This window comes from Musa acuminata, chromosome BXJ2-6 (genome assembly GCF_036884655.1).
Source record: "Musa acuminata AAA Group cultivar baxijiao chromosome BXJ2-6, Cavendish_Baxijiao_AAA, whole genome shotgun sequence".
Lineage (NCBI taxonomy): Eukaryota > Viridiplantae > Streptophyta > Magnoliopsida > Zingiberales > Musaceae > Musa > Musa acuminata.
Genome location: NC_088343.1, coordinates 10,012,913 through 10,035,598, shown reverse-complemented (window position 1 = coordinate 10,035,598; position 22,686 = coordinate 10,012,913). Strand labels below are relative to the sequence as shown.

The following is a 22,686-nucleotide window of genomic DNA, read 5'->3' as shown; positions in this document are numbered from 1 at the left end:
TTAGATGTGGCCCCAGATTGGATATCAGCCGTCGAGCTTTCAAGAGAACGGGATCTACCGTGATATTTATTTCAATCGATGCTGCTGGTAAGAAATTGTAATTTTCCTTAGTTGCATATTTCAGATTTCATTCGAAACTGTGTTTGCCATCTAATCGACTTAAATTAAATGGTCGGAAGCCGTAAATTTCTGATCCATTCATTACATGCCCCGAAATAACTGCAATATGATGATATGGTCAGCTTGTACTGGACGTTGCGTGTTGCCGACGAAGATAACGGGTTACCGGGCCAAAGTTCGCGGGTCGAACTGCACCCGAATCCGCTGTTCGAGATGAATGAATACGATGTGAAAGGCATTCGATTAAGAGAAAAAAAATATTACTTAATGTAACGGGTTACCGGGCCAGCGTCCGGTCTCGGGCGGGGTCGAGCTCAACCCGCATCCGCTGATCGCGATAAATGTATGCGCGGTCAAGTCAAAATGCAAGAATAAGATCTCGCTCGGCTCCTTCCCTCGGCTGCTGCTGCCCTAATCCCGAAGGCAGCAAAGCGAGAGAGAGAGAGAGGAACCATACGAGCGAAGACGAATACGAGAATTGACCGAACGGTGATTGTTGATTCTTGTATGGTTTTTCCTACTTTTGTTTCTGTTCCTGAAATTTCGAGACATATGAAAAAGGATTTCCGATTGTTCATTCGATCGCTTCCGTTTTCGTGGCAATTTCTTTGGTGTTTACTGTTGTGTGATTTTCCTTGGATGCTTCCTGTTGTCTGGATCGCGATCAGACCCACATCTTTCTCGAATACTCGGATCGGATGGCGAAATTGTGAGGAATAACCGAACACTTTTTTAGGAGTTTCTCCAATCTCGTAAACAGTGGGCGTGGTGCTGAATTTGAAGGTGCTGTTATTGCTTTGTTTCATTTACTCATAACTCGCACTGATAAAGTTCGTGCTCTTCGTGAGGCTTTCTACCGTCAGAATCTTCCAAACGTGACCAACTTGCTTGCCACAGTTCTGGTCTTCCTCATAGTTATCTATTTCCAAGGTTTCCGTGTTGTGTTGCCCGTTAGGTCAAAGAATGCTCGTGGGCAACAAGGCTCCTAACCTATTAAGTTGTTTTACACCTCTAATATTGCCATCATTCTGCAGTCAGCGCTTGTCTCTAACTTGTACTTCATCTCCCAGGTATTTATGTTCTCAACAACTGAAGTTGTCTAACAATATTGACCTTTTACCTGTTGGATTATACCTAAGAATTTTGATTGGTCGATGCAGTTGTTCTACAGGAGATACAGTGGAAATTTTCTGGTCAATGTGTTGGGTAAGTGGAAGGAATCTGAATATTCTGGTCAATCCATCCCTGTGGGTGGTATTGCTTACTATATTACAGCGCCATCAAGGTGAGTAATCTCTCTCACTCTCATGATCGGTTGGATGCATGCTTTGACTGTTGGAGTGTGAACATGGGTACTGTACAACAAGGTCTTTAATTTCTATGTGACTAACGTTGCCGTTTTTTTTTTACTTTTATATATATATATATATATATATATATATATATATTGAACGATATACAGTATTGTAACGAGCGAATCTCGAAACTTTGGTATGGTACGATATTTCCATCCTTGCTGTACAATCTATTTGGTCTTTGGAAGAAAATCTTCTCATTACTTTTTAGTCTTTATTTTCCTTTTGTTGCGTATTATCTTCATACTTGAAATTGCATTTTGCAGCTTGGCTGATATGGCAGCAAATCCTTTCCATGCATTGTTCTATATAGTTTTTATGCTCTCCGCCTGTGCTCTTTTCTCGAAGACTTGGATAGAAGTTTCTGGATCGTCAGCAAGAGATGTGGCCAAGCAGCTTAAGGTATGAGCATATCTGTAACATCTCCTAGTGTGTTATATCTCACTTACTATCAACATTTATATAATAACTAGGTTAATATTGTCAGCATGCTTAGTATAATTGTATTGGTAGCAACTTGTTGATAATAATAATGATCTAGAAGTCAACCTGCATGATTTTGTTTAATAATTAGATTAAAGAAAAATATTTGTAGAGGTTTGAATAGCAGATGTGTAGACATTACAAGTTCAAAATCAATGACAGCAAATGACACCTTAATTCATGTTTGTGGAAAGGTGTTTAGCTTTCTTTTGAAAAGAGGGGTACATCACGTGGTTAACATGAAAACTGGATGTATAGATAAGTGACAAGTCAAATACCCACTATTCAGTGTGTTCTGTGCAAAATTTTATATCAATTTTTTTTGTATTAACTTTTGCTTATTAATTTGTTTGGCAAAGCCCGTGTAACTTGTGATGATAAATGTATTAATGGTGTGCCGACATATATATATATATATATAACAGCTACGATTAGAGGAGCGATTAATTGAACAATTACTATTATTCTATGTAAATATCATATTATAAGTTCAAAGATATCACATTGATAACTCCTACGTTGCTAGCATGAATGAACCATCAGTAAACCGAGATGGGAATTACGATTAAAGGAGGGATTAATCGAACCATTACTATTATTCATTGACACAAACGATTGTTATTAGTTTATTTATTTACTTTAATAAAAATATAATTATTAAGTAAAGAACGTAAGGGAGTTATATACTTTGTAAGGTCTTTTAAGATTATGGGACACCCGAGTCTCACGCTCCTACGACTCAGATCCGTTCGACTGGTGAATCGGTTTACAGAGTGGGCTGTACACGTTGGCCCGAGTTCACCGAGTCAACTCACTCCAAGCCTAGCGCAGAACACTAAAAGAAAGGAAACGAGGCGGCAAACCGACTTATTCGCGCCTGTTTACGCAACCCTAGTCGCCTCCGATCTTTTCCCTGGTGTTGTTTCTGTCCACTTGTCGCCGGCAATCTCTCTCAAGTCGAGCCTTCCAAATGTTAGACGTCTTCGTTTCGCTAACCGTAGCTGCTGCTTTTGCTGCTGCGTCCGGTGATATCTCTTAGTTTGTCGTGGTCGTCCGGCCGCCTTCCTTCCGGTACTTGATCCTCCCTCCTCTCTTCCTCCCTTCTTGTTCTTTTCCTCCTTTGTCTTACACGACATTCAAGAAATGGTGGGTAGCGTCTCCTCCTTTCGACATTCTATCAATCGAAAAACCCGTGGAAGATTGTGTACGATGATTCAGGAAAAGAAATGCATCGTAACAAAGGTAAGGCAATTTCAACTATCATTGAATTGAATGATGATTGTGCAACCTTTTCTCTCATGCTATTTTATAGTTTCTAGCATAATGTCATGTCCTCCAATTTTGCCTTCTTGTTTTATTTGACACTTAATGATAAGTTATTGCAGGATTTAGAATTGCATTTGATTTATCCCAACACCAAGTGAGACAACTAGAAATACTTCAATAAGATAAATTTATATGTTTTTACACACGTAAATATAAAAATTACGTGTGTAAACTTGCCTTTTAAAAAAAATGAAAAAGGAAATATTTTCTTTGGTTTGGGCCAAGAAATAGGTAATTGCTAACTGCACATTGAGAACGGAAGTAATATGGTTGAAGTTTATGATTAGTTCGAACTCGAGCCCATGTCTGTCTCGGCCTCAAATGGTTCAATGTTAATGGGCTGGGCTCAATTTGGAATCAATTTCGATATTAATAATAATGGTTCAATTTGGGTTGTCACATATATATATTTGTATTATTAATAATTAAGCTTGATTGGAAATCCTAACCCCCTCACATCGACATAACATGTCCCTCTCATCTTACCTTTTCTTTGTTCTTTGAAATGGTCTATAAATTTGACCATCCCATCCTTGTCACCTACCGTTTTCTTAGACTACCTTGTACGCTATGGCTGTTGCCCCCCACTCCCCTCTCCTCCTCTAGATGGGACTGCCACAAATGACATTGTGTTGATTAGCAACTCCAAACACAAAATAAATCAATAAATGTACTTCATCTCCTTTTAATATATGGAGGAGTTTTAATTAAATTATTATTATTTTTATGGATCAGGATTTGCATTTAACTTTCTGAATGTGACCTCACCGATTAACAAAACCCAACCTCTGGCCTACATGAACATTTATGGGAGCACACAGTAGAGCTTGACGGCAACAGACGAAGTCTAAGGACAGCAGCCAGCAATCCATGGGAGAAGCCATCACTTAACAGAGATGGATTATTGATCCATCCTGATTCCTTTCGAGACTAATCCATTTCCGCAAGCAGCTCCATCCCGTTGACTTTGACTCCGTTCCGGTAGTAGATTCTCGTGCGGTCGCTCGTCATATTTATATGCTATTTTCCGTCCGATAAAACGTGTAAGAGACGTGCGTAGAATCTTTGGACATTAAACAAGGACTATGGAATATCTTTATTATTATTATTTTATTATCAACCCGGAATTTAGTAAGGAATATTTCGAGTTGGACATTCTGACTTTGGTTTTTGTCTTCCGAAGGCTTAACTCGGACGAAAGCTCCTCTTTCCTACTTTTCTCTCCACTTGTGATGCCGAAGACGACTCATTTGATACTAAGTCGGTAAATATTAGATATTAAAAATATAATTGGTCTGGATCCGCTTGCCGCTGGACACTTCAGGATCCGACCCGACAAACACAATTACCATCAACGGCGGGCCCAGTTTTACCCAACACGGCAAGCAAAGTCAACATTCCGCGCAAGCAGGGAGGCGGTCAACGTCGCGACCAAAGCAGTCAACACCCGGCGGGCCCCGCCTGACGGCCTCGAAAGTCTTCTTTAACTGCTCTCGTCCAACCTAAAGCATCAGAATTGGAGAGGGATTCCGACGTGACCGACGACATCAATTTGCATTCTGTTTTCCTTGGGACAACACACACCATCTTCCTCAAAATGCCATTTTTGTATAATAATTTGCATTCCTATATGATGTAGTCATTATTTTCGATCCCTTGAGGTTGTTGAGTCACGGAGTCCGACGAATGCATACGAAATATATCATGATATATTTCTGATTTGGACCATCAAAATTTTTTTACCGAACACAGAACATACATCATAGATATTTCACGCCATCGAATTTTTCCAAATTTTTTTAATTAAGACTCCGATGTCAAATGTAAAAATCACGAAACCTATATGAAACGATCCTCTTTTCAGACAAACATGACAATACACGAAAAAAGAAATCAGATAGAACCCATTACATCCGCACGATTGATGGTGAAAATTGATTGAATCACGATCAAAGTGTGATTCTGGATGATCTTTTCCTCCGCAGTCAGTCGAGAAAACACGATTGGCATGGCGATGATTTCAACTTGTCGGATACCTATTGATTTGACCGCAACAAACCGAAACGATTTGGAGTAAATGAGTTGGACCAAACGGAGTTAGGGCGGGGGGGGGGGGGGGCGATTAATTAACTGCCCTCCTCGGGTTGGATCGGGCCCCACCAGCAGCTCACCAATGTCACTCTCTCACCTACTCGTCTCCAACCCAACCCGACCCCCTCCCCTGCTTTTGCTTCCCACGAGTCGCCTCGATCCCTCCTCCTCCTCCTCCTCTCCCCTCCCCATCCTTATTAATCCCCAACATCGGGTCGGACGATAAGAAGAATCCTCCTCCTTCGAACGCAGGCGACTCGGAGCAGCTCCTCCCCCACCCTTTCTCCCCTCGCTCCCCGTCGCCCACCGGGGGTCAAACCTCCCTCGGTAGCCCATATATAATTCAAAATAAGACCACTACTCTGTCGCTTCCTCCTTCCCCTTTTGTTTATTTTGCTTGTATGACCCTCTCTCTTGGATCTGTGGGGCTCGGCAGCTGAATGATGGAGGGCGAGAGGGAGGCGGTAGAGCGCCGGGCCCTGCGTTCGCTGGGGCTCGGCTTCGACCTCACCAGCGACTTCCGCCTCCGCTTCGCCAAGGGGTACCCCCGCGGCCGCCTCGTGCAGCTCGACGAGGTCCACACCCGGGACATCGTCTTCCCCGGGGGCCAGGTCGTCCGCGGCGTGTCCGAGGACGTCGGCTGCGACAAGGGCGATCGGATGCGGTACCGCTCCGACGTCCTCGAGTTCAATCAGGTGAATCTCGGCTTCTATTATTGATTGTTGGCTCGTTTGTGGAAGGCACTTTTGTTGTGTTGGATCAAAGATTCGCCGCTTGTTGACTGCGGGGAGTTTCCCGACCACGATGATCGGATAATTGGCTAGTATGGCGCTAATTGTCTGTTAAGTTGTCCAGTATGACGCTTGTGGAGAGGGAATCCAGAAAACTAATTGGTCCTTCTCTAGTAGTAAGAATTAAGGGGATGGCAAATGTTCTTTCTCGATTCAGATGTTAGGAGATATAAAGCAATAATTTAGAGTGGATTATGTATTTGAATTTATGGGGTTCTCCTCTGGTCTTTAGTTGAACGAAGAAATGGGCGAACGTCTGTTCATATGCAGAAACCCCATAGCAAATTGTCAATAACAGAAGATGTCATTCATCAATACATCGCTGTGCACTTACATATCAACCTCAGTTTTGGCCCCTTCTGCAACACAATTCATTCGATCGATATGGTCTCATCAACCCGGGGGCTACAAGCCTTGCCTCTAGGAGTGAAAGTGAGAGGGGCATGAAGGTGCTTTACCAATGATTAGAAACAAGATTTTAGAGAGGTTATTTTCCTGACAATCATGTAGGATAACTCACTCATGACAGATAGGACCTCATTATTTCTTTTACATGTACTTATGCTAGAATTAGGTCATTTTTCACCATTCCATATACATTTAATATTTTGTTTTTGTTTCACCATTTCAGTTATTTGCTTGTTGACAAAGGTTCTAGTTGGAACTATAAACTTTTCTACTCAGGACTCCCTGCAGGTCTCATCCTATATAAGCTGGTTCTTATATTTGTTTTAGGTGACAAAGGCATGAAATTCCTGCCGTACATGCAGACTTAGTCTATTATTGAATAGGTTGTTGGTGATCCTGAAGATATAGAGGAAATAAACAACTTATGGATGGAATACATTTCCACAAAGTTAAAACCATCTTAATTTGAGGAGGTAGACAATGATTATGGAAGAAAATGTGGTTTCTTGTATTTCTAAAGCTTAGGGTACTTAAGATGGGGCCTCCATTGGTCCCAGCCCTACGAGGTCAAGGGGCACTACCGGAAAGCATATTGTTTATTTCGGCTAAAACATATTGAGAATTTAATTCTTGTTTACAAGATATTTTCAGTTTTAATTGTGTTTCATACGTCTAAACTAGTCAGAATATTGTTAAAAAAAGGCTTCGATTTTACTAGAATGTGCATATAGTTTTATTTTGTTTAGTTTTCCAATCTGAAGTGTTTTAGATGAGTTACTTACTTTGAGATTAATTGTAAGAAGGGGAATAGGTTGATAGTTTGGATAGATTTTGATGAATGATGATCCTTTTTGCTTTATTTTTAAACAGTTATCATGGACTAAGAAATGAGGTGTAGGGAAGGTAATCGGGATTTATCTTTGATGACTCGTGAGCCTACTGACACTTGAATAAGCATGCTTCCCAGAGGCTGATAACTTGATATTACATTTACTTTGTTTGCCATTGATGACTTTGGTGGTGCAGGGATAAATGATATGATTGTCAATCAAGTTAACTCATAGTCTGTCCAGACTGCAGCTTTTCTAATTGTTGGTCCACAAACGTCTGGCAATTTCAAGTCCAGCACATCCATGTGATGTTTAAAGATTAATGCTATTATTCAATTTAACAGCGAATTTATGTCTTGCATGGCTTTGTGGTCCAAGCAATCAGTAATTAGTGAGACTTTCTTTAAGAAGAGTTTTATCTTGCATAGGCTTTTCTTTGCGAAGATTATCCCTGTGCTTTTTAGTTCGGATAATTTACCGGTATTTTGTCCTTGTTAACTGGTTTGCAGATCACCTATGTCATTATAGTTATATGATCAATGAAGAATTGAAGCCATTTGCTGTTAATTATGTAATTGTGGTAAAGTCAATTTGATTTCCTGGCCATGTCAAGTAAGCATCTAGAGCATGCAGTTCTGTTTACTTAATCCCAGCCCAGAAACAATGACATCTTCTTCTCTGGAAAGAAAAAGACGCCATACTTATGACTGTCAAATCATTGCTGGTTTTTTATGTTTCATGGTAGTTGATTGGGTTAAAACAATTTGAAATTCTGATATACTACATTCTTTCATGGTCCATAAATAAGCAGCTGCCCTAGTATCTTTTCTTTCAAGTCATCTAAATGCTGCCTTTTTATTTTATCACTCTTCTGCTTGACTGTTGATAACCGATATCTTTTCCTTATGTAGATGTCTGAGTTACTCAATCAGAAATCTTCGGTCCAAGGAAAAGTACCTTCCGGTTATTTTAATGCTCTTTTTAATTTAACTGGAGCATGGTTGGATGATGCCAAGGACACAAAATATCTTGCTTTTGATGGATACTTCATTTCCTTGTACAATTTTCACCTAAGAGCTTCTCCTTTGGTTCTTCTTGAAGAGGTTAAAAGAGCAGTTCCATCGAAGTGGGATCCCACGGCCCTTTGTCAGTAAGTGCTAAACTGTTGGCATCTGTATACAACTATATGGCTAGTTTATACTTTATACTGTCATTTAGGTTTATCTGATTTTGTATAATCAATCTGTTGAAATTGGTTGGCATTTATTCTGGCTTTCTTTCAAGGAGCTGAAGAAACATGTACGTTTTAACATATTTATCGATTAGTTGTGGAAACTTAAGATATATCCCACTTAACTTGTTGACTAGCAGCATCATTGGTGAGTAAGTGTCGCACCAAATTTAACATAGGCTTCCTCATCGCAACAATGTATTAGTGTGATGCATAACATAGAGAGAGACTTTTTCATGAAATAATGGAGTTTATTCTTTTCTTTCAGTTTCATTAGGACCTATGGAACACATATAATTGTAGAAATGGCTATAGGGGGTCAGGATGTAATCTGTGTTAGGCAAAGTCCTTCTTCAACAATTTCATCTGCTGAGTTAAAGGTTCATCTCGAAGATCTTGGAGATTATTTATTTTCTGATGGAAATAGTCTTTCGCCTCTACATCGGAAGACCAGAGAAGGCAAGAACAAGGTATGTTTACTTGCTAGCTTATATCTATGAAATGGTGTATTTAATTAATGTTTCGTTTAGTGTAGGTGCCTGAAGTCTTCATGAGAATCTTGCAATCCAACAACTTGCAACTGTCTAGCTATTCAGAAACTTCAAGCAAGGAAGTAAGGCCTGTACACATTATCCTCTATTGCTACTTGACTTTTATGTTACTGAACCAGATATATTTATTTAATAAAAACAGGGACTCACAATCATTTGCTCAAAAAGAGGAGGTGATGCATGTGTGTTAAATCACTCTACTTGGTTACAAACAGTACAAAATAACCCTGATGCAATAATGTTCAAGTTTGTTCCCATCACATCTCTTCTAACTGGCGTTCCAGGCAGTGGATATCTCAGCCATGCTATGAATCTATATCTTCGCTGTAAGTTCACATACACAAAATTTGTTGCTAGAATCATCTGCTTGATAATTTCTATTTAGGGTGCAGATTTGTATTCTCTGCTGTAACTGTGGAACTAGTCTGGTTTAAGAATGCCAATCCAGCATACAGCGTATGACCTGCAAATCCAACATCACTATGTCATGCAGATTATAATTGCTTTAAACATACCCATGAAAAAGTATCATATTGTGCAGCTATTCCTCCTAATTCCATTATCATGGTCCCTTAAAATGTTAGCATCATGGTGTTTATTGGCTTTCACGGGTATATATATGCAATCTTGAAGTCTGAAATAACTCATGAAAAGGATGCATATGCAATGTTTTAAACTTTTCAAGGGAAATGTACACTGTCCAAAACTTTGCAGGGTAACCATGCATTTCACCAAAAACATTTAAAAAAGAAAAAAAAAGAGCCAATTCAATACTTTACTGTGGCATGCATGCTGTCAACCGTTTCACAGGTATATGTGCAATCTTGCATTAGTGCAATAAATCACAGATAGCTATAGAGGCCCTTTGTGTACAATGCCTTTCAATCGTTTCTGTTTAACAGATAAACCTGATCCTGAAGATTTACAGTATTTCTTGGAATTTCAAGTCCCCAATCAGTGGGCACCGATGTTCAATGAACTAGCTCTGGGACCACAAAGAAGAAAAGTCTCCTACCCCCGGATGCAATTTAGATTTTTGGGACCAAAGCTACATGTTAACACTGATCAGGTACGACTACTGTGTTTATGTTTTACTTAACTTTTTCCATGTTCCATAATCTCATTCAGGTCTTGGTAACACGCAAGATCTTTCATTGCTGTTTTTTGGGTAATTTTCCTGGTATGCTATCTTATAGTTATTGTATTTTGGGCATCTTTCCTAACCGCTCTAGTGGGTCAACGCCAATTTTGTTATAGGGGGGTGCAAGTAACATTGGAACAATTTGTGAAGCCAAATAAATTCAATGCTTCATACAACAGCAACTTTGGAAAAGCAAACGAAGTTAAGGCCAACACCGAAAAGCTAGGTTTAAGGGTGCAACATTTTTTTGCATTATTACCAAGTGAATGCATCTAGTTATGAATATAACCAAGAGAAACAATAGTTTCATTTCCCTGTGGTGCCATTCATGGTTTCCTGATGCTTACCTTTTTCATACATTTCAAGTAGCGATGCCCTTGCCAGAATAGCAAACTGCCTAATTCTTCCTGGGTGTCTCATGTTATTCCTTTACCCAGTTAATTTGGTTGTAGGCTGCTCCAAGATATGCAGGTCTCGTGGAGCCATGGTTAGTTACAGTAACCGTTCTTGTTCTTTTGATTCATGAAATAGTGGATGGTGCTTGAATTCATCGTTATGATTAAGGAAACACATCAAAGCTTGCTGGGATTAGGAATTTATTTGCCTTTTATTCTTGATTTAATTCAAATGGAATTTAAATATTACAGATATATAAATCAATTTGTTCTTTCTAAAAGAACTGTTATATAAAATGAGAATAGGTGTAGGGTTTTATACCTAATGGATCCATACCATTACCAAGAAGTGATGATAGCATATATCAAAAAGGAAAAAAACAAGAAAGACAACTAATGAACGCCAGGAAAATAGCTTAGGAATAGAAGAGTGTCTCTAACTCCCCCTCCATTATTTTGACATCCTTGGATTTCAAAGGGAGATCTTAGCTTGCAACTTTATTGCATTAGAATTGAGCCACCCATCGACTTACCAAACCAGGCAGTTCTTTACTGTTACAGTTTTCTTGGTTCATTTCAGTTTTGATGCCAAACATGGTATATGACAGATCAATGAGGAGCAGTGTGCCCCTAGTGAACAAGCAATTTGCTTCCTGGACCTTGCTCCGACCCATATGTATTGCTTGTATTGATAATTACTGAATATTATAGTCTTGCATAGTGCTGGCAAGCCAAATTATTTTTGTCAATTATTGAGTGATAACTTGATCTGATCGACCCATCAATTCTTTGATTTATGGACTGTAAGGCCTGTTCAACCATTTTAGTACAGATGCTGGTGGCAACATGTGGATGCAAGTTAAGTGGCATCTCTGCAATTGGCACTTAGTCATAGACTCATTAATCTGATATGTTTTGTTATTTGGAAGGCCATATTGAACAGCAATTTTGTTGGTTGTTCTGGTTTTCTTCCCTTGATGTTCTGCATGGAAAATAGCCACTATAATTCAAGTGGTCAGAGATGCCTACACATGGGGGCAACTGGTGTTATTGAAGGTGCATTAGGTGCACTAAGGCATGAAGCAAGGTGAGGCAGAAGTTTTGAGGCTTGCCATAGCTGATGCAAGAACCTTAACAAAGGCATGCCTATGGGTTGAATCCTTGTGAGTCTCGATTGAATGAAGAGGCACTGGAAAGTTACATATTATTTTTTCGTACTTCTTTTCTTATTCTCTTATTCAACCATTGGATGGGTTAATCAAATGTGGGGTTACTTTAGGGAAAAAAAAAGGAATAACAAGGTACCCTTGTGAGACATTTCGGCAAGTGAACAGGCTAATGTGTGGCTTGGGCTCCGTTTAAAATGAGACTGCTTTTCTCCTTTCCTTGGTGCTTCAGAGCTGGCAGTTGTTTTTGCTTTGTTTTTCTATTTCATAGCTATCGTTTATGCAAATATAGTGGTAAATTTGTTTGCTGATAATTAATTTTTTTGTGAACTGTACTGTTGCCTCTAATTTAATAGTGTAATTGCTTTATTAATTGAACTGATAAGCTAACATATTATCAGTACTTTAGTTACCTGACATTTATATAATATGCATTTCTTGATCGACCATTTTTTCCAGTTTTATGATTCATTTATAAATTTTCATGAACCATGATAATGCTTAATCTCCAGTAGTTCGTGGCACCTCAATAGTTCTTAAGCCTTTCACAACAGTGCAGTGTACTGTCCACCCGGCTACCCAGTGATAAATGACTTTCGTGTTTAAAACAATATCCATCTTTACATGGAATACAGTATTGAAATAATATGTACCATATAATTTTGATCTGTCAGAACATAATTTAATGGTAATTAAAGAATGTTGCAAAAAACAACCTATCATTTATACTTGCTATTCTTTTATGCAAGTACCCTGCCTCAGTGTATCTATTTGCAGTCTTTCTTCTGGCCTCTGAGCTGACACATAAGAGCATAAAAAATTGCTAGTTGCTCTCATTTTCTGCAGTTAGAAAACACAATTGAATTCATAAATTCCATGTTTGTTCGGAATTTGAAGGCACCCAAGAACTTTCTGTTTTAATTTTACTTTTTCGTTTATTGTTGTTCCCATGGTTTCAGGTCTTGAGCAGTCAGAAGCCTGTGATTGGCCTGCGGTTGTACTTGGAGGGACCGAGGTGCAATCGGTTAGCCATACATGTGCAACACCTTTCAAGTCTCCCCAGCATGTTCAGGAACTCTAGTTCATCCGAAATGTCAGCGTGGCAAGGATCAGAAGACTCCGATGCAGGATACTTTGAACCTATCCAGTGGAAGAGATACTCAGCTGTATGCACATCAGTTGTGGAGCACAATCCTGAGTGGCTCCAGAGAGTATCTAATGGTGTGTTTGTGGTAACTGGTGCTCAGCTTGTCACCAAAGGGAATTGGCCGAAGAAAGTGCTTCATCTTCGTCTCCTCTTTACACACATTCCAAACTGCACAATCCGAAGGACCGAGTGGGCTGGTGCACCAGCCACTTCTCAGAAAGGAAGCTTCCTAACAAATTTAAGTACAACGTTTAGCACACCATTTACCCAGAGAGATGTGCCACCACCAGCGAAGAATGAGCCTGCACAGCTGAATTCAGGTGTGTATCCCGATGGTCCACCTGTGCCGGTCCAGTCAAGGAAGCTCTTAAAGTTTGTGGATATGGTCGAGGTGGTCCGTGGTCCACACAATGTGCCAGGACATTGGCTTGTGACAGCGGCTAAGATTGTCAAAGAAGGGGGAAAGATCGGATTGCATGTAAAGTTTGCTCTGTTGAATTATTCAGCTGAGGCTGGGTTGATCGACTAATGTCCATATAGGATTTCTCTCCTGTCCTGTAGATTTCGGAGTTCTGATTACAGGATCAGGCTAATTTTGTGCATTATTTTTTTATTTATTTTGGTTTAGTTATTACAACTGTACAGATGATAGTAATAATCTGCATGTAATTTTGACATATGGCTCGGGTGTTCCTTTGATTTGGATCTTAATTTAGTATTTCGAAATTTCAAATCGTTATCTACGGGATAAGTATTTTTTAAAACTGAGCTGAGAGCTAACTTTGATGTTTTGAAATGTTTTAGTGGCTTTCGAGAGGAATAATGGATCGATATATTTCATTGTGTTCCTATGTGACTCTGCTCTTTGGTCGTCATCAATTCGGTGTCCTTCTAGGAGAGAGATGGTTGTGTTGCTACAGCCACCATATTAATCTACAATTTAGCTGATTAGATCCGCCTATGTTCGCTGTGGCCATCGAGCACATCCATGGTGAAGTATCTTCCTACCATACTCTCGTTATTATTGCCATCCTCAGCCTGCTCTCCGCCATTGAGTTTGCCATGGCGGAGGATAGTCTCTCCAAAAGCCGTGACCGGAACGTCGTCAGATAAGTACCCACCGGTTTTGTCTCAAGTGGACATCAAGCTTAAGCTCACCAAGCAACTCGCCAGATGCAAACTTGGCTTGCCCGGTGAATACAGATCTGTCCACTAAAGATTTAAGATGAACGTATAATGTTGAATGCTAATCGTATTTTTCTAGATGATTACTCAATCTATCGTCTGAATTAATGATATGTCTGTTTTTATCTTGACGAGTATGAACTATAATCTCTTTGTGGTTGAAGCTATGGCAGCTATAATATTTATGTACTTCATTTATTTGATAGGATATATGTAAGATTGGTTTTGTCTAATTATAAATTCAAATTAATATCTACAAGATATCTCCCTAATAGGATTTTATCAAATCTTAACTCCTCCAATAATTATATTATTACTGAGGTGAGAGAATACTTTAAGAAAAAAATTAAAAATTAATAAATAAAGATTTAGATTTATTTAAGAACTCTCTCAAAACTATATTAGAACCACCCAAAAATCCTACACTATATCTCTTCATCATGTATAATAATATATCCTAATTTATTATTTTTTTAATATTTTAATTTCTAATATTAATTCTAATCCTTATACCATCTACTTATAAACTCCTAGAATATTTAAATAAATTAAGATTAGTTTATGCATATAAAATAAAACAATAAAAAATTGTGCAACATAAAAGGCTTCATAAAAAAATATAATTTTATTTTTTAGCATGAATAATAATCATATATATTAAGAAAATTTTTGCTACACGAAGTTATATAAAAATTATTTTATACTATATGATTACGAATCTTGCTAAAAAAATCACTGCATGTGATTCCATTAATCTATCTTAATTAACTCTTTTAGTTAATTTACTGTTATGCAACAATATTATTTTAACTATCATTAAATATTTATTTAGATCTATACCTTTATGCTTATCACTAAATATACCCTCAAATTCTTGGGAATAATTTGTGTTTTCTCTTCTCTTATAATATATAAAGACAATTTAATAATTAAAAATAGAATATATAAGAATATATCTCATTACGGACTCAAACAAATTCAATTTGAGGATGGTACTCGGTAAATTTCAAGCAGTCAAGTAAAATTTTATTCCTAAAACATTTCACTGTAAAAAAAATTAATGTATGAGTAAACTCAATATTCCATCAAAATTCAACCTAAGATTTCCATATTTGATTTCTACTAATAATTCCAGTAAAATTCGGCAGCAGTTTACAGTGCTGAGACGGCTTCCTCTTCCTCCTCTCCTTTTGATTTCTTGCGGAAGATCTTACATAGGACGGACTCGTCCAACTGCAAAATATAACTCGTCACTTACTGATACAGATAGCAAGATAAAACCGTCCATGGATGCTTTAAGACTTCTTTTGCATGCAGAGATTAATCTAACAGAAGATGACACCAAGAAGGCGAAAGAGCAAGATGAGACCCACTCACCAGTTTGGACCACTTGGCTGTAGTTCTAGCACTGGATTTAGGTTTGGATCCATCGTGGGTCCTGTACTCAGTCATCATCCACTTCGTCTTCTTCCCATCCGGTTGCTTCCCCTCGTGATAAACCAGGTGTTTCTTGACGCCGATCTTCCGGTCCCGGCGGTCGTAGATGGATAGGTCAGCGCCTGTTGCTTTCCAGTACCCCTCCCCGGTGGAACGGTTGGGCCGCTCTCCGTTGGTGTACTTGCGGTCTCTCGGGGTGAAGAAGTACCACTCGTTCTCGGTGACTTGTTGGTGCATCTCTGCGGCAACAGTAGATGAAGAGGAAGAAAAGAATAACAAGAAGAAGAAGAAGAGGAAGAAAATAATAACAAGAAGAAGAAGAAGAAGAAGAAGAAGAAGAAGAAGAAGAAGAAGAAGAAGAAGAAGAAGAAGAAAAGAATAAAAGAAGAAAGAGGAGGGAAGAGAATATACCTGCAAGTCGCTGTGGATGATATTTGTAGATGTCCACATCGACGACTGCGTTGCTGGGAAGCGGTGCTCCTTTCTGCTTCAAGGCGAGATAGTATGTGATGAGCTCCTCGTCGCTGGGAGCAAACCTTATGCCGACAGGGAAGGGGCCATGCTGGTTCGCAACCGAAGAAGATGCCTCCTCCATTTTTCTCCGCAAGCTCTGCGTGATGGTTTTTCCCCAGAACTTTAAGGAGAAGGGGACGAAGAGATTAGGAATACTTCTTCCCCAGAACTTTAGGGAGAAGGGGACGAAGAGATTTAGGAGTCCTTCTTCCCCAGAATTTTAGGAGAAGCGGCCGAAGAGATTTAAGAGTACCTATCCAAAATCACCTATTTATATTGATTGAAAGATAGAATATATAATTTTTTTAAAATAATAAAAAAATCTATCATAATCTCAATAAATCTTTTTATCCTCATCTTTTTATTTAAATTTAAATTTAAACTTTTATCTTTTATTTTATTTAATCCTAATGCTGCAAATAAATTAGTGTAAATAAATTAGTGTTTTATTCATCTTTAGCATGGAGTGAGTGAGTGATACATCAAATCAATTACTTATGCTTGTTTGAATCTGATGATGAAATCCGTGCTTTAAGTGACCTAGAATGCTTCGATCAGGATGAGACAATTAAAGCAGGAAGAATCATGTTGAGCTGGGGGAAAACATATCAAAAGATTGGACGTCGAGCCGGGGGATTAATCGACATATCGACAGAAGGCTTCGGGCCATGGATTCGGGCATCGGGCCAAAAAGAGTGAATATTGCGCCAAGGACATTAGAGTTACGGAGTCAACTGGCCGATTGGACAATAGGCCGCAAGAGAGGATGATGCGCCGAATAATCGGACGAAGCGTCGAGGGACCAATGACAAACCGGACAACATGATTAATGCTTAGTATTAATTGTCTAGATCAAAGTATGTTTCTACATGTGCAGGATTAACTACAATAGTAAGGCATAAAGCAAAATGAAGTCCCGGAGTCAAGAACGTGATTTCGTTGGGAGTTCGAGAGTTCGTCGGAAGTCCGGACATTCGTTGGAAGCTCTGCAGGAACCAACCGAGAAGTCTTGGAGCTTGCCAGAGAAGCTCGTCGGAACTCGCCAAGAAGATTGTCGTGAAGTCTAGGAGCTTGCTGGGAGTCCGCTGGAACATTGTCGAGAGATCGCCGAAAGTTCACTGAAAGATCACTGGAAGCTCGCTAGAAGAAACTAGACTCATGGACTTGTTTAGCTTAGAATATACCTTAGGAATCGTAGTTAGCACGTAATTGGGTTTGGATTTGGGCCAACCTAATTAGGAGCTAGTTGGGCCTATATAAGGACTATGTTGGGCCCAATGAAAGGCCCAAACAGTGACCCGAGAGGTGATATGATCGTGGCATAGTCTCCAAGACTATGTCAGGCGATAGTACCATCGGTCTGGGTGGTGGTACCGCCCAAACAACCTCCAAGAGATTGTAGGCAGTGGTACCGCCCAACACAGGCGGTGGTACTACCCGAACCCAGGAAACCCGGGATGAGATATTTTTAGGCTTCAAGTTTGAATCAACTTGATGCCTATAAATACCCCCCCCCATCCCTGGTTAAGGTACACAAGTATTGAGAGGAAAAAAGAAAGAAACTCTATTATAATATTATGTGAAACTCATCTCAAAATTGTAAGTATTAGAATAGTTTGAGAGAGGAGTGAATAGGGGTGTAAGGGTTATCTCCTAAGTAAAAGGAAAAGAAACTTTAAGAAGGAGGTTGATATTTGCCTATAAAGGAAGATCGATAGTGGATACCGGTGTCTTCGACGGAAGAGGAATCGGTGGAGTGGATATAGGTCACGACGACCGAAGCACTATAAAATCGATGTGTTCTTCTCTGGTTTGCATTTCTATACTTGAGCAATTTACTTTACTGCAAACCTCTTGCTTTAAATCCACTACTCATCTTCCGTACGCTTTCAAGCTATCTTTACGAAAATGCTTTCAAATTAACCTCTCTCCGAAACGGTTTTTATCGAAATCAATTTTTATCGTACAAAAGTTTTTTGAATCGACGAAAGTCTTTTACTGCACTAATTCACCCTCCCTCTTAGTGTCGACTCTTTTCCTAACAACATTAACTTGTTTTGAATTCTATCTTTTTGAAGGTTGTACACCGATTAGTTGTTTATGGTGTATAACAAGTAGCTTGAGCAAAGTCTCAGCCTCAAACTAACATTGTTCATTTTCTGTCTCCTCTTCTCTAGTTTTCATAACCAGAAATAGGCACACCACATCTTTACTTGGTCACATTTAACATCAGAATAAGATTGTAGTGGGTCAACTCCCTGTAGATGTTAGATCAACTATTTTAGGTGCTATGATTGTGAAGATTTTTATCGTCTAAAGTTTGAGAATCTAAGTTTCTATAAATTGATATGTCTATAGTGCTTTATTCATTTCAGATATCCATCGAGCCATTGCGTTTGAGTGCATCTTTGAACCATTTAGTATGTTAGGTGTGGGTGCACTTACTTACATGTTGCACATGATTCCAGCTATTGTTGCTAAATGTCTCAAATAACAAATTGAAGTCCCTTCCAGAATCAATTGGAGGCTGTGTTTCCGTCGAAGAATTGCAGGCAAATGGTAATTTTCATTACTTACTGTTCTTGATTTACTCATTTTAATCGAATTTGTATTTTTTTTTCTTTTTTCATTGGATAGATTAATCATGCAGGTTTTTGCTCATGAAACTGAAGATGTAATTTGTCATTTTTGTTATAATTTAGTCTACATATTTTACTGCTTATTGATTTCTTTGGATTCCGATGCACTTGCCCCAATGTGATGGTTGGGTCTTTTGAAAACTGAAGGAGATTAGTCTGCAATAGGAGTTTAATATTCACCAACTACATCATATTTATTCTAGCATTGTTTATAGAACATTCTAAAATGTGGTTGTATAAACTGTTTTTTTAATGATAAATTTACATTAACTGCTATTTGGCCTTTTTGAAGGAAGAACTTATGTTGCTGCAAACAACAAAATTGGCAGCCACAAAAGATGTTACATTTATTTATTTGACAAATGAATATATTATCTTGATTATTATCATTTAAAAAACAAAGGTCAATATTCTTGGTTGGATGTATCAAGTACTCATAGTTCTGGACTGCAATATACTTTTATCTTATGCACATACTAAAGCTGAGGCATCCTATTGTAATAATTGAGGAATGCTTGCTTGGCAAAATCTTTGAAACATCATCCAAATCATATTTGCTCCATCTTCAACTATCCATACTACGTGGCTTTGAGTAGTATGTCTATAATATTCATTTATATCATGTTGCCAACACAAAGTTTCTTACAATGATACAACTGATCTAATTAACATTAAGAGTTCATGCCCGTAGGCTAGCTTAGCCGGCCTAATTTGGGCGATGTGTGATACACATGATCAATACATGGGTCATGCATGCACACTCATATGCAGTGCGCATGACGAGTATATGTGCTGGTCCAACTTAATCTAATATTATATAATTATTAAATTTGAGCATAAATATTGATTGAATCAAACTAGATTTAAACAGTTAGGATGGTTCCAGACCAATTAAATAAGAATTAGAGATCAGTTTAGTTGGGTTCTTGTTAAATTGAGTTTAATTGGATCGATTGAACTACGATTTAAGTCAATTGAGAGCTAATTGATATTATTTGACATTAATAATATTTAAAAGAGACGTTTTAAATATACTATTTCATCATGATATGGATATGACTAATATGAGATGATATTATTTTTCTATCGAGGGTAGATAGGGTGATTTATTTCGAAGAATAGCGGACCGTCATCTGTAGCAGTTAGATGGTTCCTTCATCCATTGTTAGGAGGAATGTGTTCCTACTTTGGTGGGTGAGGGATACCACTTCATCTGTTGTTAGAAGTGTGATATGACTTTATCTCCATTCGTTGTTCGGGGAGTGCTCCTTCGAGTATTTGATATATACCAATGGGATAATTAATTTTTAATCATCTATTTATTTTCAGTTGATTTATAGGGATTCCTACTCAGCGCTACTAAAATTCATTTATTTTTTTTAGAACAATCTCTCACTAGCACTAGACTAGATTTTCGTATAGAGTAGACTTTCCTTTATTGTTAGGTAGAGCCATTGGATATTTCTTCGAGTTAACATCACTATATTATTTAATAAATACTTTTGACTTATAATTTGATGAATAAATAAATTATAATAAATACTTATAAGTAATGAATAAAGTGATATTTATTTATTTATCTTTGAATGTAAAGATGTGATCCTGAAAATAAAAAATTAGGATGTGATATCTTTTTATAGCATCAGAGCATGATCTAAGGCCTATAGGTATTTAAGTTCTTTGATTGACTTTGACCTATTATAAGAATAATAGAGTCAATTCAAGAGACTAGAGATCTTGTCGCTTTAGGTGTTTGTGGTTATAATGCTATTGGCCTATGTATTCGAAGAGGTATTCAAGCAAACAATAACTTGAAAATTCTATATATCATAAAGTAAACCCAATCCTCATATATACCTATCAATGATTATGTGCCAACTTCTTTGAAACTACTGTACCTCATGCCTCAGCACTTGTCAATACTCCAAATGATATATATGGAGTCCTCAATGCTATTAGAGGATACTATAAACATTAGGAGGAGCAAAATGGAGTTCCACGGATTAGAAATAATACATTGGATCACTTTAAAAGATCGTGACCCTATGTTTTTTAGAACAAACTAGGTCCAATCTTTGTTGAACATTGGATCAGTCAAGTGAAAAATATATTTAAAGCTATCAAATATAGGGAAAATTAAAATGTGTCTTTCGCTTCTTTTATTTTGGAAGGGAATATAAACACTTGGTAGACTTTAAAAAAGAAGGATGTTGGAGGCAATGTGATGACTTGGGAGCAATTTAATGATGTATTTTATGAATAGTTCTTTCTTAATTTAGTTCATTTTGAGAAGCAACAAGAGTTTTTTAGCATTCACTAAGGAAGTAGGTCTATGATGGAATACGATCATTATTTTACTGAGCTAGCTCGATTTTATGTATATTATTTTTAATGAAAATCAAAGGACTTGTCACTTTGAGAGGGGACTTTGTCCATTAGTTAAGAAGTCCATTGTAGTATTAATTTTATCAACATTTGCTGAAGTGCTAAATCAAGCTCTAGTAGTAGAGAAATTGGATAATGAACTATAACAAGTAAAGGATATAATGAACTGTACTAAATCAACCTTTTAGTACTATGCCATCTGCATATAAAGAGTCATATTATGGACTTTTAAAGAAAGACAAAGGCATACAATTTGGGCATTAATAGGCAAGAGCTCTCAATAACCAAGTTGTTATAAGATATATTTTTGTGAGAAGCTCGATTATGTTTTTACCTCATGCCCCATGAGATAGCAAATATGTTTTTATTATCAACAATTGGGGCATATGTCAAACGACTACCCAAGGAAGTAATATCAATGTCGAGCTCCACCCTGGACAACAATAATCAAGACTTAAAGTTGGAGGTTAGGCGAGGGTCTATGTATTGACTCATCAAGATACTGAAGCCTCAGGATCTATTATTAAAGGTCTCATTATGCTTGCTTTTGTGCTTATAGATTCTGGTTCTACATATTTTTTTTTATATTATCTTATTTTGCTATGAAATTGTATAAAAGTCCCGAGACAACGAATAACATATTAATGGTAGCAACACTAGTCGGGAAACTCTTTGATAACTAATCAGATATTTAGAAACTCTATTAATATTATTAAAATTCATGATTTACTAGTATTTCTTATTCTATTAGAGTTTTAATATCTCAATGCTATTATGCAAGTAAAGTATCGATTGTTTTCAAAAGACTATTACTTTCTCACCCCTAGATCAATTACCCTTTCAATTTATTGGGATTCAAGAAAAACTCCCTTATATTATTTAAGCCTTAAGTATTGCCTAACTATTACTGAAAGGATATCAAAGGTACTTAGCCTTTATTTCTAGAGAAAAATCTAAGAAGCCACTATTAAAGAATATCCCCAATTAATAAGATTTTTTAGATACTTTTTTTAAGATCTGCTTGGATTGCCACTAGATAGACAAATTAAATTTATAATTGATATCCAACCTAACACTATACATATTTTAAAACCCCATATAGGATGACACCAATTAAGTTGGAGGAGTCACAGTAACATATCTAGGAGCCAAAGTAACACTATACTTATCATCTTGGGGTGCTCCTATCTTATTTATGAAAAAGAAAGATTGATCCATATGACTATATATTGATTATAAATAGTTCAACCAAGGGACTATAAAAAATAAATATTCTTTTTCCTAAATAGATAATCTATTTAATCAACTTAAGGTACTAAGATATACTCAAAATTAATTTGAGATGTGATTACTATCAATTGAAGATAAAGGAAGGAGATATATAGAAAACTACTTTCAGAATAAGATATGAACATTATAAATTCTTAATAATGACTTTCGGACTCACAAATGTATTGGTTGCTTTCATAGATCTCATGAATAGGGTGTTCTA

The 22,686-nt window shown here is 37.6% G+C and overlaps 2 protein-coding genes and 1 pseudogene across 2 annotated transcripts; 2 read left to right on the top strand and 1 right to left on the bottom strand.

Moving 5' to 3' along the window:
* Nucleotides 1-234: 234 nt before the first annotated feature.
* On the top strand, nucleotides 235-2,174 carry LOC135613832 (uncharacterized; annotated as a pseudogene).
* A 3,354-nt stretch (nucleotides 2,175-5,528) lies between these two features.
* LOC135614723 (MACPF domain-containing protein At4g24290-like) lies at nucleotides 5,529-13,778 on the top strand. Its single transcript, XM_065112382.1, has 8 exons — nucleotides 5,529-5,702; nucleotides 5,812-6,070; nucleotides 8,316-8,554; nucleotides 8,904-9,105; nucleotides 9,171-9,248; nucleotides 9,329-9,512; nucleotides 10,089-10,255; nucleotides 12,848-13,778. The coding sequence occupies exons 2-8, from the start codon at nucleotides 5,816-5,818 to the stop codon at nucleotides 13,562-13,564; spliced, it is 1,842 nt and encodes a 613-aa protein (XP_064968454.1). The 5' UTR covers nucleotides 5,529-5,702; nucleotides 5,812-5,815; the 3' UTR covers nucleotides 13,565-13,778.
* A 1,512-nt stretch (nucleotides 13,779-15,290) lies between these two features.
* LOC135613785 (NAC transcription factor 25-like) lies at nucleotides 15,291-16,400 on the bottom strand. Its single transcript, XM_065110824.1, has 3 exons — nucleotides 16,069-16,400; nucleotides 15,598-15,896; nucleotides 15,291-15,453 (listed from the first exon to the last, which is right to left on the bottom strand). Exons 1-3 carry the CDS (start codon nucleotides 16,250-16,252, stop codon nucleotides 15,373-15,375), a joined length of 564 nt encoding a protein of 187 aa, XP_064966896.1. The 5' UTR covers nucleotides 16,253-16,400; the 3' UTR covers nucleotides 15,291-15,372.
* Nucleotides 16,401-22,686: the final 6,286 nt, after the last annotated feature.

Coding starts and splice junctions, on each gene's coding strand:
- LOC135613785 (XM_065110824.1), bottom strand. CDS start 16,252: ATGGAGGAGGCATCTTCTTCGGTTGCGAACCAGCATGGCCCCTTCCCT. Junction 15,897..16,068: donor TCATCCACAGCGACTTGCAG/GTATATTCTCTT, acceptor CTGTTGCCGCAG/AGATGCACCAACAAGTCACC. Junction 15,454..15,597: donor CAGCCAAGTGGTCCAAACTG/GTGAGTGGGTCT, acceptor TATATTTTGCAG/TTGGACGAGTCCGTCCTATG.
- LOC135614723 (XM_065112382.1), top strand. CDS start 5,816: ATGATGGAGGGCGAGAGGGAGGCGGTAGAGCGCCGGGCCCTGCGTTCG. Junction 8,555..8,903: donor GATCCCACGGCCCTTTGTCA/GTAAGTGCTAAA, acceptor CTTTTCTTTCAG/TTTCATTAGGACCTATGGAA. Junction 9,249..9,328: donor CAGAAACTTCAAGCAAGGAA/GTAAGGCCTGTA, acceptor TAATAAAAACAG/GGACTCACAATCATTTGCTC.